This window comes from Austrofundulus limnaeus, unplaced genomic scaffold, assembly GCF_001266775.1.
Source record: "Austrofundulus limnaeus strain Quisiro unplaced genomic scaffold, Austrofundulus_limnaeus-1.0 Scaffold638, whole genome shotgun sequence".
Taxonomy (NCBI): Eukaryota; Metazoa; Chordata; class Actinopteri; order Cyprinodontiformes; family Rivulidae; genus Austrofundulus; species Austrofundulus limnaeus.
The window spans coordinates 239,681-254,567 of NW_013953040.1; the positions used below are offsets into that span (position 1 = coordinate 239,681).

Here is a 14,887-nt window from a genome sequence, read left to right on the forward strand (position 1 = left end):
GTGTGTGTGTGTGTGTGTGTGTGTGTGTGTGTGTCCATTTTTGCTACTTGGTGGGGACGATTTTATTTAGGAAAATGCATCCTCAAAAAAAATTAAAAAGGTAAATGCAACCTCACAGGGACCAAATGCTCCTTATGGGAGCCACTTGTGTCTGTCACTCCCTGGCTGGCAAGTTAAAGAGAGGCAGACAGAAAAGTTGCTGTGCAAAAACTACAAGATTCTAAAACCTCAAAATTTTGCATGCTTACCTGTTTATGTTTCTAGCTTTTAATGTATGAGTTAAGACTCTAAGGCAGAACAAGAGGAGCTGAAAGCTGACAGTGAAAGACTGCTCCGTTAACAAGCACACAAACTTTAGAGCTGCTACCTAGCTGTTTTCCTCCGTACACCTGCTCCTGTGTTCAGGAGACAGGGTGAGGATAGYCGTGGGGTAACGTATTGTATCATTTTCTGCTTTGCTGCTGGTGCTTCGCAATTTGTTTGTTTGTTTGGAGAATTTCTTCAACTCACTGGATTATCTACCTTTGCACGGTTCTACTTCTAGTCCTAAATCACCTTTGATATAGTTTGTTCTTATTGGGACTGTGCTTAAAACATCTTTTATTTTTCAACACTTCTTGGTTTTATTCGTGTATTTCGGGATCTTGTAGCCCTCGCTAACGTTTGCTTAGCATCATGGCTGCTTCTTCTCCGARCTCGTCTTTCCTCACTTGCTCTGTCTGTGAGATGTTTAGTTCCTACCCTGCCTCCTTTGGTGAAGGCAACATTCGTATTAAATGTGGTCTTATGGCAGATTTAGAGGRYYGGCTMTCTGAATTAGAAGCTCAGCTTCGTGTTGTTGAGAAGCCAACAGCTAGCCAGGCTAGCATGGAGCCGCCAAGAGAAGCCTCTTCTGTTAGCGGTCCCTCGGTAGAGCCTGTGAGGCCACCGCCCTGAGCTAGCTGGGTGACTGCTCYGAAAAAGCCCAGTGTTAAAGCCAAACTTRCCYACCYTCAARCCGTTGATATTTTTAATCACTTCTCCTCACTCAGCGACACTCCGATCGAGAAACAGACCCTGGTTATTGGCAGCTCCATAGTCCGAAACGTAGATTTAGGGACTCCAACAACCATGATTAAATGTATTCCAGGAGCCAGAGTGGGAGACTTAGAATCCTATCTGAAACTACTGGCTAATGCTAATGCTAGGTACCATAAGATTGTGATTCACGTTGGTGGAAATGACACTCGGTTACGTCAGTTGGAGGTTACTGAAATTAACATTCTGAAAGCAACGTCGGCTACAATGCTTCTTACGGACCCCACGGGTACAGGTCCCAATTTTGGGTTGGGGTTTCTGTTTAGTACCAAGGTTTAGGGTCAAGATTGGGCTATAGAAATGACTGGAAAATGAATGGAAATCACTGCAAAGTCTTCACAGGGATAGAAAAACCAATGTGTGTCATTCTGTTTCATCTCCATCAGTGTTTTCTAAAGGTTTCCATCTTGATTGTTGGTGCTACTCTGAGATAAACTGAAGGTTGCATGTTTCAGTTGTTAGATGTTTAGTTTCGAAGGCTCTGCCTTTGTGATATGCATTGATAGACAAGGCAATATGTGGACTTTCTCATATTTGTATTCTAACTAAACAGAGAAGTACTGGCTCTTACTCCATCCACTCTCAGGCTATTTGATGCTTTCTGTTCACTTTGACTGGGCTGAATTGGGAAAAAGGCTGTTGTCAATCCTGCACCTTCTACATGGAATACACTGCAGAAAGACTGGAAACGAACTGAGGTCTTTTAAATCAAAATTGAAAGGACTTGGGATAAACTCCATAACTTGCACCTGTTATTCTTAATTTGTTTTAATATTTATTTTTAATGCCTTTCTATTTGATGTTTTAATTTGAATGTGTTTCTGTGCTGTGGAAACTACAGTGTGTGTCGTATTTTCAGCTGCCTGTCTTGGTCAGGTCTCTCTTGAAAAAGAGGTTTTTAATCTCAAGGGGACTTCCAGTTTAAATAAAGGTTGAATAAATGAAAATGAAATCCTGTTTTTTGTTGTTTACATTGGAAAATGGATCCTCTGTTAAACTAAACTAAAACTAAAGTCACTTTCTGTCCTTACGCTGGGTTGTTGCACTGCCGAGTCCTGAAGCGAACACCAGTTCCACAAGAGCGAGAGCAGGAACCATATTTAGTCCAGGAACCCCACGCTCCATCCTGCTTCAGCTGYTTTGGGTTTTTCCACATGCAGTGACCTTTGTAGCACCACTGCACAGATTAAAAGAGACAAAACAAGGACAGATGGTCAACTAAGATACAATGTTAGAATAAAAACAACCAGATAATCTAACGTACAGCATTTGGCTGCCAGGCTGGTTTGAATTGTTGGGGTTAATGTTCATCTTTATCTGATTTTGGGTGTAGATTCTCAGCCATCCAGGACCTGATGAATCTAAACAAATGTAGCTGAAGATATTTCATTTCTCATCTGGAGAGCTCCAACCTTTAAATAATCTACATGAGCTACATTCTCCTGCATATTCAGCTCCCTCCCCRCRCTCCAGAGGGTCATTAGGGTCTTTGTTTGCCTGGTTCACAGACAGATGTTTTGGTCACATGCATGAAGGTGAGAATAGTGGGATGAGCGGTGATATAATAACGATGTGCAAACAAACACACTTTTCCTGGAGCACACTCTGTCCCATCCAGAGGAGGACCCTTCTTGGTTTTGCAGAAGTACGGGTTGTCTGGGTGACTGCACCAAAGTTGTTTGCACGGGTCAAACGTCCGAAACTGAAAGAGAAAAAACCAAGAAAACCAAAGGTACAGGTAGGTAAARGTGAGTCAAGCAGGTCAGGCAGCATTCTTTATTTGACAGCTAGTTTGTTTGTACTATTGCTCCAACGGTTCATCAGTGATCACCCTGCAGCCCAGCTGCACTCATGTAGGTCAGAAACACATTGTTTGGGTTGTGAGTTTGGCTTCAACTGATGTCCATAGAAACAAGATTTGAACATTAATGTGCAGGAAGCAGCTCCTTTTTCTGACTTAAGTATCACTTAATGTTCATTAAAACATTTCCAAGTAAATCCAGCTCTTCTTTCAGAACCTAAATCCCACTCGTTGGCCCTCTGAAGTCTGGTGCTTTCCTGATGACATCAATCATCCAATCACAGTGTTTGGTTCTCAGAAAGCACTGCTCCATTTCTTAGCACTTGATGGAGAGAATTAAAAGATGTCGGCATGGAAATCCTGCAGAGAARAATGAGACTCTCTGAACACATCCTGCTGCCTCCTTCTCCTCTGTTCAGACAATTAGAACCAGATGAACTCACGGAGTTTCTTCTGGGTTCTGATCTGCTTAGACTGGCTGTAAAGAAGCTTTTACTGTCAGTGAACTGTCAGCTAAAGGAAATAACATCCTGTCAGACTCAGGTTGATGTTTGTGTGCCGGAAGTTCTTTAACAGCAGAATATCTTTCAGAATGTTCAAAATCACTGAATGTTGCAAAAATGAAAGAACATCAACAGAAAAGAAGATGGGAAAGGTTAAAGGTCAGACCAGGCTGGGCTCCACATGCGGGGGAGAGGATTTCACACTTTCTTTTCATGCCTCAGATTTGTTGTTTCTGAGCATTTGTTAACGATCCAGTCTTAGTGAAATCACCACAGCCTGTGGATATGTAACACTCATAACTTGAAGCTGTGTTGCCTGATTACGTAGCTTTGTCCAGAAGAAAGGAGATTTTTGATGAAAATAAGAAAAGGCAGTCATTTTTCTACTGATAAGCATCAACTAAAAACTGGGATCATTTCTGTAGGAAGTACTTGTAAATGTGTGTCATTCTGCTCCTGACCAGAGTCTGAAGCTTGTTAAGATGTGTTCATGTTTCTGAAAATGGTTTATTCCTCTCAGCTCAGTGACAGCAGCTGAACACACCAGAGATGAAACAGTTTTAGTTACACAGCCTGGAAACATGACATTTACTCACTGAAGTGCAGATCTTATAACCAATTCCGAAGTCAAAGCGGCACTGCTCATCCATGGAGTAGTTGATCCCAGGAAGTTCAGGAAGTTGTGGCCAGTCATGTTTGAAGGGATCATCCATGAGACAATCGTAGGTTCTGAGCAGAAACCACCACAGCTTCAATCAATGACTTGGCTGTAAATTCAACAGGAACTAAACCACAACAGCTTCCACGAGACTTTTCATTTAACTTTAGACTACTTTGTCATTTTTTTCAGTAAATTTATAGATTTTACACTCACACCCTGCAACTGTCTCTCAGACCCTCTATCTGACCATCAGACCCTGTATCTGACCATCAGACCCTGTATCTGACCATCAGACCCTGTATCTGACCATCAGATCCTGTTTCTGACCATCAGACCCTGTTTCTGACCCTCAGACCCTGTAAATCTGACCCTCAGACCCTATAAATCTGACCCTCAGACCCTGTAAATCTAACCATCATCTGTATCTGACCCTCAGATCCTGTATCTGACCATCAGATCCTGTATCTGACCATCAGACCCTGTATCTGACCATCAGACCCTGTATCTGACCATCAGACCCTGTAAATCTGACCCTCAGACCCTGTTTCTGACCATCAAACCCTGTAAATCTGACCCTCAGATCCTGTATCTGACCATCAGACCCTGTATCTGACCATCAGATCCTGTATCTGACCATCAGATCCTGTTTCTGACCCTCAGACCCTGTATCTGACCCTCAGACCCTGTAAATCTAACCATCATCTGTATCTGACCCTCAGACCCTATAAATCTGACCCTCAGACCCTATAAATCTGACCCTCAGACCCTGTAAATCTAACCATCATCTGTATCTGACCCTCAGACCCTGTAAATCTAACCATCATCTGTATCTGACCCTCAGACCCTATAAATCTGACCCTCAGACCCTGTAAATCTAACCATCATCTGTATCTGACCATCAGATCCTGTATCTGACCATCAGATCCTGTTTCTGACCCTCAAACCCTGTAAATCTGATCCTCAGACCCTATAAATCTGACCCTCAGACCTTGTAAATCTAACCATCATCTGTATCTGATCCTCAGACCCTCTATCTGACCATCAGATCCTGTATCTGACCATCAGACCCTGTATCTGACCATCAGATCCTGTATCTGACCATCAGACCCTGTATCTGACCATCGGATCCTGTATCTGACCATCAGATCCTGTTTCTGACCCTCAGACCCTGTAAATCTGACCCTCAGACCCTATAAATCTGACCCTCAGACCCTGTATCTGACCATCAGACCCTGTATCTGACCATCAGATCCTGTAAATCTGACCCTCAGACCCTGTATCTAACTCTCAGACTCTCTGACTTTCAGAGTGAGCAAAGGGTAAAATTACAGTTTTATAAAATTTCAAATGTTTGATGTTTTATTTAGTTAATATGAAAAATAGCAAAAAATTTATTAAAGCTTAACATGTTTCACAAAAAAGTAAACTGTTTGAAGTTCAAACAGATAAAAACTCAATTAGATTAATAATTTGGAGTTTAGCTTAACTACAACATTAGTAGACTACTTGGGATCAGCAGGTGTTTTCTAAAAACAAACGCTTTATGAAAATAACCTGGTACTATTTAAATACACCTCTGCAGAATTGCTAACTTAATGTGGTGGATGAGTTTGAGTACCCCCATTATCCTGGGGATTACGTTGTCTGGGGCATTAGCCCCTGGTAGGGTCTCCCCTGGCAAACAGGCTTCAGGTGAGGGGTCAGACTACAAGCAATTCAACAGCCCTTGATGAAATGGAACATTAACCACATCAAGAAACCTTGCCCGGAAACAGGAAATCGGGGCACCTCCCTGGAACCAGGCCTGGGGGGGCTTTCCGGCAAGCACCTGGTGGTCAAGCCTTGGGTCCTGGGGCTCGACCGGACCAATCCCGAAAGTACTTCGGGAGGCCACCTCCACGTGGACCCACCACCTGTGGGGAGGACCATTAAGGTTGGTTGAAATGCATGCCAGGCAGCAGGCGAAGGAGGGTCCATGACCATGCCAATTCCTGGCAGCACAGACTGTCTCTAGGGACATGGACTGTAATCTCACTCATGGGAAAGGAGCCTGACTTTGTGCGTGAGGTTGAGTGCAACCAGTTAGATATAGTTGAGCTCACCTCAACTGGAACCCAACTCCTGGAGAAAGGCTGGACTTTCTCCTACTCTGGAGTTGACCAGGGAGAGAGGCGACAGGTGGGTGTGGGGATACTCACAAGCCCCCAGCTGTGTACTTCAGTATTGGAGTTCACTCCGGTGGACAAGAGGGTTGCTTCTCTGCAGCTTCATGCTGCAGGAGGGAAGGTTCTGACTGTGGTTTGTGCTCATGCACCAAACATCAGTTCAAATTAATCAGCCTTTTTGCAGTCCTTGGATGGTGCCCTGGAAGGGGTGCCGTTTGGAGACTCCCTTGTTCTGCTGGGTGACTTCATTGCCCATGTGGGCAATGATGGAGTTATCTGGAAGGTGATTGGGAGGAGTGGCCTCCCTGATCTGAACCTGAATGGTGCTCTGTTATTGGTCTCCATACAGCAAACACCATGATAGGTTGGTCCATACGGACCAACCAGGGAGTCGTCCTGGAACCGGAAAGTTACCAATTCGATCCTCTGTCCAGCCATTTCAGTTGTTGTGTCCTTGGGCAAGACACTTCACCTGTCTTGCCTACTGATGGTGGTCAGAGGGTCCGTGGTCCTGGTGCATGGCAGCCCCACCTCTGTCAGCCTGCCCCGGGGCAGCTGTGGCTACAATGTAGCTTACCATCATCAGTGTGTGAATGTGAGTGTGAATGGGTGAATGTCTATAAGTGTAAAGCGCTTTGGGGTCCAGAGGGACTTGATAAAGCGCTCTATAAGTTCAGTCCATTTACCATTTATTTGGTACCAGACCACTTTAGGCCAAAGGTTGATGATCGATTTTGTAATCATGTTGTCATACCTGTGGCGCTATGTGTTGGACACTCAGGTGAAAAGAGGGGCAGAGCTCTCAACTAATCACCACTTTGTGGTTAGTTACATCTGGTGGTGGGGGAGGCAGCCAGACAGACCTGGTAAACCTGAACATATAATGAGGATGAACTGGGATGTTTGGCAGAGCCTCCTGTCGTTGTGATCTTCAAGTCTCACCTCCAGGAGAGTTTTTCACATGTCTCGGGGAGGTCGGGGACATGGAAACTAAATGGGTCATGTTTAGGGCTTCCATTGCAGATGCTGCTTCTAGAAACTGTGGCCTGAAGGTCATTGGTGCCTGTCGTGGCAGCCACCAATCCACCAACTGGTGGATACCAGTGGTGATGGGGGCCATCAGGCTGAAGAAGGTGGCCTTCAGGACTTGGCTTTCCAGGAGGACTCCTGAAGCAGCTGACAGGTACAGTGTGGCAAAGAGGGTTGCAGCTTCGGTAGTTGCAGATGAAAAAACTCAGGCATGGGAGGAATTCAGGTAGGCCATGGAGAAGGACTTTTAGTTGGCCACGTAGAAGTTCTGACAAACTGTTTGGTGACTTAGAAAAGAAAAGCATTCCCTGTCCCAGACTGTATATGGTTTGGGGGAGGAAACTGATCCAGACTGAGGATATTTTTGAACAGTGGAAGGAACATTGAAGTAGTCAAAAACTCTGTGACAGGGCTCCAGGGGTGGATGAGATTCACCCCAAGATGCTGAAGGCTCTGGATGTTGTGGAGCTGTCATGTTTGACATGTCTCTTCAATTTTGCATGGAGGACTAGGACAACTCCTGTGAAGTGGCAGACCAGGGTGGTAGCTTCCATTTAAAAAAAGGGGGACCAGAGAGTGTGTTCTAACTATCATGGGATCACACTTCTCGCCCTCCCGGGAAGGTTTATCCCAGGGTGTTGGAAGGGAGGCTCAGATCGATTGTTGAACTTTGAATTTAAGATGAGCAGAGTGGCCTCCGCCCTGGTTGTAGAACAGTGGACCAGATCTTTACCCTTGGAGAGTTGCTAGGGGGTCACGGGAGGTTGTCTCTCCAGTCTACATGTGTTTTGCAGACTTGGAGAAAGTTTTTGACCATGTTCCTCAAAGAATTCTGTGAGGGATGTTGCAGGAGTATGGAGTGTCTGGGTTGTGTGGTCCAGTCACTGTAGAACCTAAGCAGGGGCTGTGTTCTTGTTCATGAAACAAATACAAGCTTGTTCTCAGTGAAGGTTTGACTCCACCAGAGCTGTCCCTTGTCTCCAATCCTGTTTATGTGTATTTATGGACAGGATCTCAAGGTGAAGTCGTGGAGAGGAGGGTGTCTAGTTTGGAAAGCACAAAGTCTTGTCTCTGCTATATGCAGTTGATGTGGTTCTGTTGGTGTCTTCAGGCCAAGACCTTCCACGGGCAGTGGTGTGGTTCACAGCCGAGTGTGAAGTAGKTGGGATGAGAGTCAGTTCCTCTAAGTCTAAGGCCATGGTTCTCGACCAGAAATGGGTGGAATTCCCCTTTGGGTCAAGTCAAATCTATTTATAAAGCACATTTTAAAAACAAGTTGTTACCATAGTGTCGGGTTGAGTGAGAGTAGCTAGGTGTCTTGTTCCTGAGTGATGGTAGGATGGAGCGGGAGATGGATTGACGGATTGATGCCTCATCCTCAGTAATAAGAACGTTGATTCGGTCAGTCATGGTGAAGATAGAGCTGAGTCAAAAGGCAAAGCTCTGGGTTTACTGGTATGTCTACATTCCAACCTTCACCTGTGGTCATGAGGCGTGGATCATACCAAAAGAACAAGATCCTGGATACAAACGACTGAAATGAGCTTCTCTCATACGGTGGCCGCACTCAGCCTTAGAGAGAGGGGGGAGCTCCATCATCCGGGGGGAGCTTGGAATAGAGCCGCTGCTCCTCCACATTGAAAGGAGTCAGTTGAGGTGGCTCATCTGATCAGGATGCCTCCTGGACGTTTCCCTTTAGAGGTATTCTGGCCACGTCCCACTGGTAGGAGGCCCTGGGGAAGACCCAGGACTCATTGAAAGGAATATGTATCCTCTCTTGTCTGAGAACACCTTGGGGTGCCCTAGGACAAGCTGGAAAGTGTCACTGGGGAGAGGAAAGTCTAGTTTTCTCTCGTGGACCTGTTGCCTCATTGACCTGACTACAGATAAGCAGAAGGAGATGGAGAAGTATTTAAATACCTTTAAACCTCAGTTCTTAAAAATGAGGTTTTACATGTCAAAATATAGAGTAAAAGATATTAAAAGAATTAAGTTTGTGGCTTAATTATCCTACGATCAGATGATTTGTCTGCAGGTGATGAATAATATTTAAAATCAGTTGAAACTTTCCTCTTAAAGCTCCAGTAAAAATCAGTAGGTGTGAACTGACTGGATGTATCTCCTCAGCTCCTGACCGCTGCACATGGACCAGTGGTACCGGTGGAAGGCTGCCTGAACTAGTGGTGCCATCACGCTCCCCATCGCCGTCTCATCGCTGCATCGGTTCCCTTGGCCATCATGTTCCATGCCCAAACTGCCTCCCAACAAACAAACAGTAAAAAAAGTACAAAAACCTTTAATTTTTTTCAGCTTATGATATTTAATGAACAGATGTTTTACTAAACAGTCCGTTTTAAAAGTATATTCTTTGTTTTAATAATAAAACATTAATGAAGATCATGATGAACTGGGAGGAAATAAAAATCTTTTATGATAATAACGTTTTAGCTCCTAATCCCCTCTTTGTACTTTTATAGATAACATTCATCTAAATGTTTTTAATTTGATTTCTTTATTACAGTGAATATTAACTACAAAACGTGTTCTGTTTGTCCAACAGATTGGGTTGGCAATAATTATAGAACACATTTCAGGTGTGAGTTTAGCTTAGGGTAGGGGTCAGGTTTAGGTTATGGAAATGAATGAGAATCAATGCAATGTCCCCATAAAGACAGCTGTCTAGACCCTGTGTGTGTGTGTGCGTGTGTGTGTGTGCGTGTGTGTGTGTGTGTGTGCGTGTGTGTGTGCGTGTGTGTGTGTGTGTGTGTGTGTCCCCTACACATGTCCTGTCTCATGAGCCACAACAAAGGCAGAAGAGAAGCCGTCTTCATGGTTCAGGGTGCAGCTCCGGACAGGGTGACACATTCCTGTAACCGGAGCGTAACCTGCAGGACAAACAAGACAAACTTCAGAGGTTCAACATTTAGGTGGTTCTCTTCTTCAAAAACAAGAAGTTTCCTGGGCTGACCATTACTGTGAAGTTATTAAAGTATTTCAGAAAACATTTTGAGTGTCCTTTTGTTCTTGGACGTAGGTTTTTATAAGAAAATGGACAATCTTMAGTGAAAAATCAGCAAATGTTTGTTCCAGGTTAAACAGAAAAAGTATGAAGAGATTTTCCTCCTTTCAAAGCCAGCTTGTATCAGCACCAACACTTTACTGATTAAACATTTTATAGATTTAACGCTTAAAACATTCAAGATATTTGTCATTGAATTGAAACTCTTTGCAGACTTCACTTGATTGTGTCAAGTTGTTCTGCTGCAGTCTGAGGACATGATGGCTGGATTGTAGAAGTTTTTCTTTGTGGGATTTTAAATGAGGTGGGAAACACTTCACTGTTAAGAGAGTTTCTGTTGAAATGAATTTGTTATCTGTGCTTCCTTTCTATTTTTCCTATCAGCTTCCTAATGTCTGTTGACTGTCAGTGGGCTGGAATCTGATAATGTGCTTTGTTTCCTTCTGTCTGTAGCAATGATTCAATTTGAATCCATGTCACACACACAGAGGAGCTTAATGACACCTCACCTCCAAACTGGACAGAGTCTAAGGGCTCGGTTATAGTCGTGCTTTGGGTCCTCGTGCAGGCCACATGCACACACCCTTGCCAGTAGTGTTTATACCTGATGCTTACATTATTCTAGTATTCTCCATAAGAACATGTGTACATGTACACTTTATAACTGGAATACATGAAAAGTTGTAAATAGGAGAGCAAAAATTCGACAAACTATTTGAATGGAGCACGGTGTGTGTGGCCCATGCAGGTGCATGATCCCTGTAGGTAACGTGTGAGACCAACATGCAGGGACGGGGACAGGGCAGTTGTGTCACTGTTGGTGCGCCCACCCTTGCACCATGTGCAATGCATCGACTATAAACCAGCTTAAGGAAAGACTACAGATCGGTGATAGTCCTCAGYCTCATTTTAACTATAGAAAGATATGAACCCATCCTGTTCTAATGCCCCAGAAGGCATCAAACCAACTGTTGTCACATGTTGGATTTTACTGATCTTCAGCCATCAGTGGATCAACCAGTCTGTTCTCCTAGTAGATTTTTTTATTTATTTATTTGGATCCCCATTAGCCATTGCCTTAAAAATGGCTACTCTTCCTGGGGTCCTTAAAAAAAAGGCAAAACAAACATTACAAAAACAATTACAGTTACATGCACTTAATATAACGTTAGTGACATAGTATATTAATTCATAAATGTGCAATTATAACATCCTACATGACACAATAATTAAACAATGCTCTTTTAAAAGCTCTAACCTTTGTTACATTTAAAAATGATGAAGGAAGGGAATTCCATGTTCTCATTCCTCAAAAAATAAGTCTTTTGTCCAGCATTCCTGTTGCATTGTGAAAGAATAAAACAACTATTTAAAGCATATCTAGTACTGAACAAGTGTACAGTGTGGCTAAACAAAAGTTGATTAAATAAAACAGTTGGTATCTTAGATACTACAATATTTCTTAAAAAAGCTGCCGTTCTGAACTAATTGCAGTTTAGTTAGATGTTTTTCTGAAGCACCGGACCAAACCATAGGGTAATACTGCAAGTGAGACCAGACAACTTCTTTAACAATTTGAGGAATTAATTTTAAAGGTATATACTTTAAACATCTTTTTGTAACAAGTAGTTGTCTTCCCATCACTGTAACGATTGAATTGATTTGATTTGATTTATTGATTCAACAGGAAAAGATTATTAAAAATCAAGCCTGACTCAGCATAATTGCTGTTTTACAGCAGGTTCCTGTTCTGCAGCACATAAAACACTCAGAATTACAGCATCACAATCACATCATTATACACCATAGACACAAAGACAAACAAGCAGACCAAATTTCAGGAAGGCAGCATTTGCAAAATAGGACGTCTAAATATGAGCACAACAAAAAGTGTCCAGCAGATGGCAGACAAGATTCTTCTTAAAGGGCTGTAGTTTTGAAATGGACTTTATGTTTTGAGGAATGTCATTCCATGCTTTAGTATAAACATAGAAGAAAGACCTCTGGCCGTAACAGTTTTTAAAAGTTGGTAATATCAGTTGTACTTTTGTAACAGATCTAGTTGAATGACCACTTCCAGAATTTGATTTGGGCAACAATGCACAGAGAGTTCCATAATTGGCACCTTGGAAGATCTGAAAATATAAATTAATACCACTATACAAAACATAATTCTGAAAAGTCAAGGCATCAGACAATGAAAGAACTGTACAGTGATGAGTCCAACCAGGAAGTTTTTTATGAATTTTGTAGGCCCTGTTGTAGAGCCTAACTATGGGTTCTAAGATTTCATTTGTTGTAAGAGACCAAACAGGTAAACAGTACGACATGGTTGAGAGTATAATGGCATGAAGATAGATATTTGAAACAGAAGATGTCAGATTGGATCTAATTCTTGAATAAACGTATAATTTCTGTTTCAACTTAGTGGTTAAGACTTGTACATGATCACGATAAGTCAAATGAGAATCCAAAGTATCTGCTCTATCTGCTGAGACCACTCCAGTCTGCTGTCTATGGTGCTAATTTCCTCTACCTGAGTAATGGCTGTGTGATTTATAGACACATCTAACTTTGGCTGAGCCTTCAGTTTCCAGTTTGACCCAAATATTGTACTATTAGTTTTAGATACATTTAAAGCTAATTTATTACTTTGCACCCATTTTACAACCATTTGCTGTCCAGAGTGCTGGACAGTGTGTCTACAGAAGAACTTGACATATATATTGTGGTGTCATCGGCATACATCATAGCCTTAGTGCACTGTAGGACAGATGGCAGGTCATTGGTGAAAATAGAAAATAGTAAAGGCCCTAAGCAGCAATCTAATTAAATACAGAGGCTGAGATTTTTTTCTTTTCTTTTTTTTTTACAATTAAAAAGTCTAACAGGGTCATTTACAAGCTGTGAAAACAAATGTGTGAAAGAACCGTGAAGGTTTTTTATACCGTGAAAATTGAAAGAATGTTTTAAACAATGTGAATTTATGGAGACAAAAGGAAACTGTCTTCTTAAGACACCTTTTAAATTAGTGTAGTAGCAAAAACAAGTGAAAACAAGACATGTAATCTTAGTTTTGTCAGATAAAAATAATAATTCTGACCACATATACAAAATTAAAGAAAATAACAGTAACTATCAAAAATCTATTTCCTGTTTTGTGTTTTTTCTCTTATGATCACTTCTCCACATCCATCCATCCATCCATCCATCCATCCATCCATCCATCCACTTATCTATAGATCTAAGTATCTATAACCATCTACGTATCTAATTGGAATTAATGGAAAAGATATCAACTGCAGTTGGTCAAAACCAATATTGTGTTAGTATTCTTGTTCCTTAAAAGAAGGCCTTTGACACCACTGAGCACACCATCCTTATTGAAAAGCTGAATAAATATGTTAGAGGATTAGCACTACAGTGGGTATCTAATTATTTAGAAAACAGGAAACGGTTTGTTCAGGTAAATAATGTAAAATCTGAATTATGTTATGTTGGCTGTGGAGTTCCTCAGGGTTCAGTGCTTGGACAAAAAGTGTTTATTTTGTATATAAATGATTTGATCAATGTGTCAAAGCTTTAAATGTTATTTTGTTTGCTGACGACACCACCTTTTCTACTCTAACAGATGTTGGAGATCATGCAAACAGAAGGCAGAAAAATATGAACCTGGTTTCATCTAAAGAAGTTTTAGCTGAATTTGGAGAAAACAAACTACATGATATTTAGAACAGAAGGAAATATACTGAAGCCTCAACCAGAATTATTGGTACAGAAATTCTTTTGTGTGGTAACACAAAGGGTAAAAGAAAAATAGAAATTTAAATTAAAACATGAACCATGTAGCATATTGTCAGTTCTGTTGATGTTTAGGCTATAATTAAAGTGCTATGCTCAGCTGGAAATCACACAACCAGGCATGAAAGAAAACCCTCCCACTGTACAGTTACAGGCTGCAGGAGGAGATCAGCTGAACAGTTTTGGTCATGCATGTGAAATATTTTGATGTAGCCTTGAAATCAGTTGAATTACAGAGCGTCCCCACAGGAACCAAGAATAAATACATGATTTACAAAGAGCAGAAGGCAGAATGTTCCCTGTATCTGTCACTCATGCTGCAAAGCTTTTGATTTTCTTACTGGCACGCTGAAGCTTCACAATTCTTTATTTTAACTTTATCTTTACATTTTGCACATGAACAGAGACTGAAGTGAGAACAATAACAAGACAACAACAACAATAATAATGTCCAAAAATTACCCTTTTATACAAAGTAAAAGATTGTAATAAAGCTGGAAAAATAAAAATAAAGATCAATTAAATTATAAAACATGAGGTAAAGTTCTCCTTATTAAAATTATTTGGTGCATTTTAGATGTAATTATTTATTTATTTGTCCATTTCTATATTTATGCTTTTATTCGTAGCTGTCAGTTTGAGTCCTCCGTATCTGTGAACAGATTGTTTTTAATCAGTTTTTAATCTGATAGAATCAAACTCTTTATGTGAGTTTGTACCTGTTTACTGTGTTCACCTTTACTGTCCTTTTCCTTTCATCCTGCAAGCTGTTCTGTTCATCAGTCACATTGTGTGTGTGTGTGTGTGTGTGTGTGTGTGTGTGTGTGTGTG

General features: G+C 41.7%; 1 protein-coding gene across 4 annotated transcripts in view; it reads right to left on the reverse strand.

Moving 5' to 3' along the window:
- adamts3 (ADAM metallopeptidase with thrombospondin type 1 motif, 3) overlaps positions 1-14,887 on the reverse strand; it is a 92,507-nt gene that overhangs the window by 32,155 nt on the left and 45,465 nt on the right. For 3 of the 4 annotated variants that reach the window (XM_014027344.1, XM_014027343.1, XM_014027346.1), the window contains exons 8-12: positions 10,016-10,121; positions 9,347-9,490; positions 3,978-4,110; positions 2,666-2,779; positions 2,109-2,254 (exon numbers count right to left, since the gene is read on the reverse strand). In XM_014027344.1, the coding sequence (XP_013882798.1) occupies positions 2,109-2,254; positions 2,666-2,779; positions 3,978-4,110; positions 9,347-9,490; positions 10,016-10,121 (643 nt within the window). The remainder of the gene's footprint in view (positions 1-2,108; positions 2,255-2,665; positions 2,780-3,977; positions 4,111-9,346; positions 9,491-10,015; positions 10,122-14,887) is intronic. The other variant, XM_014027345.1, reaches the window with a different exon arrangement.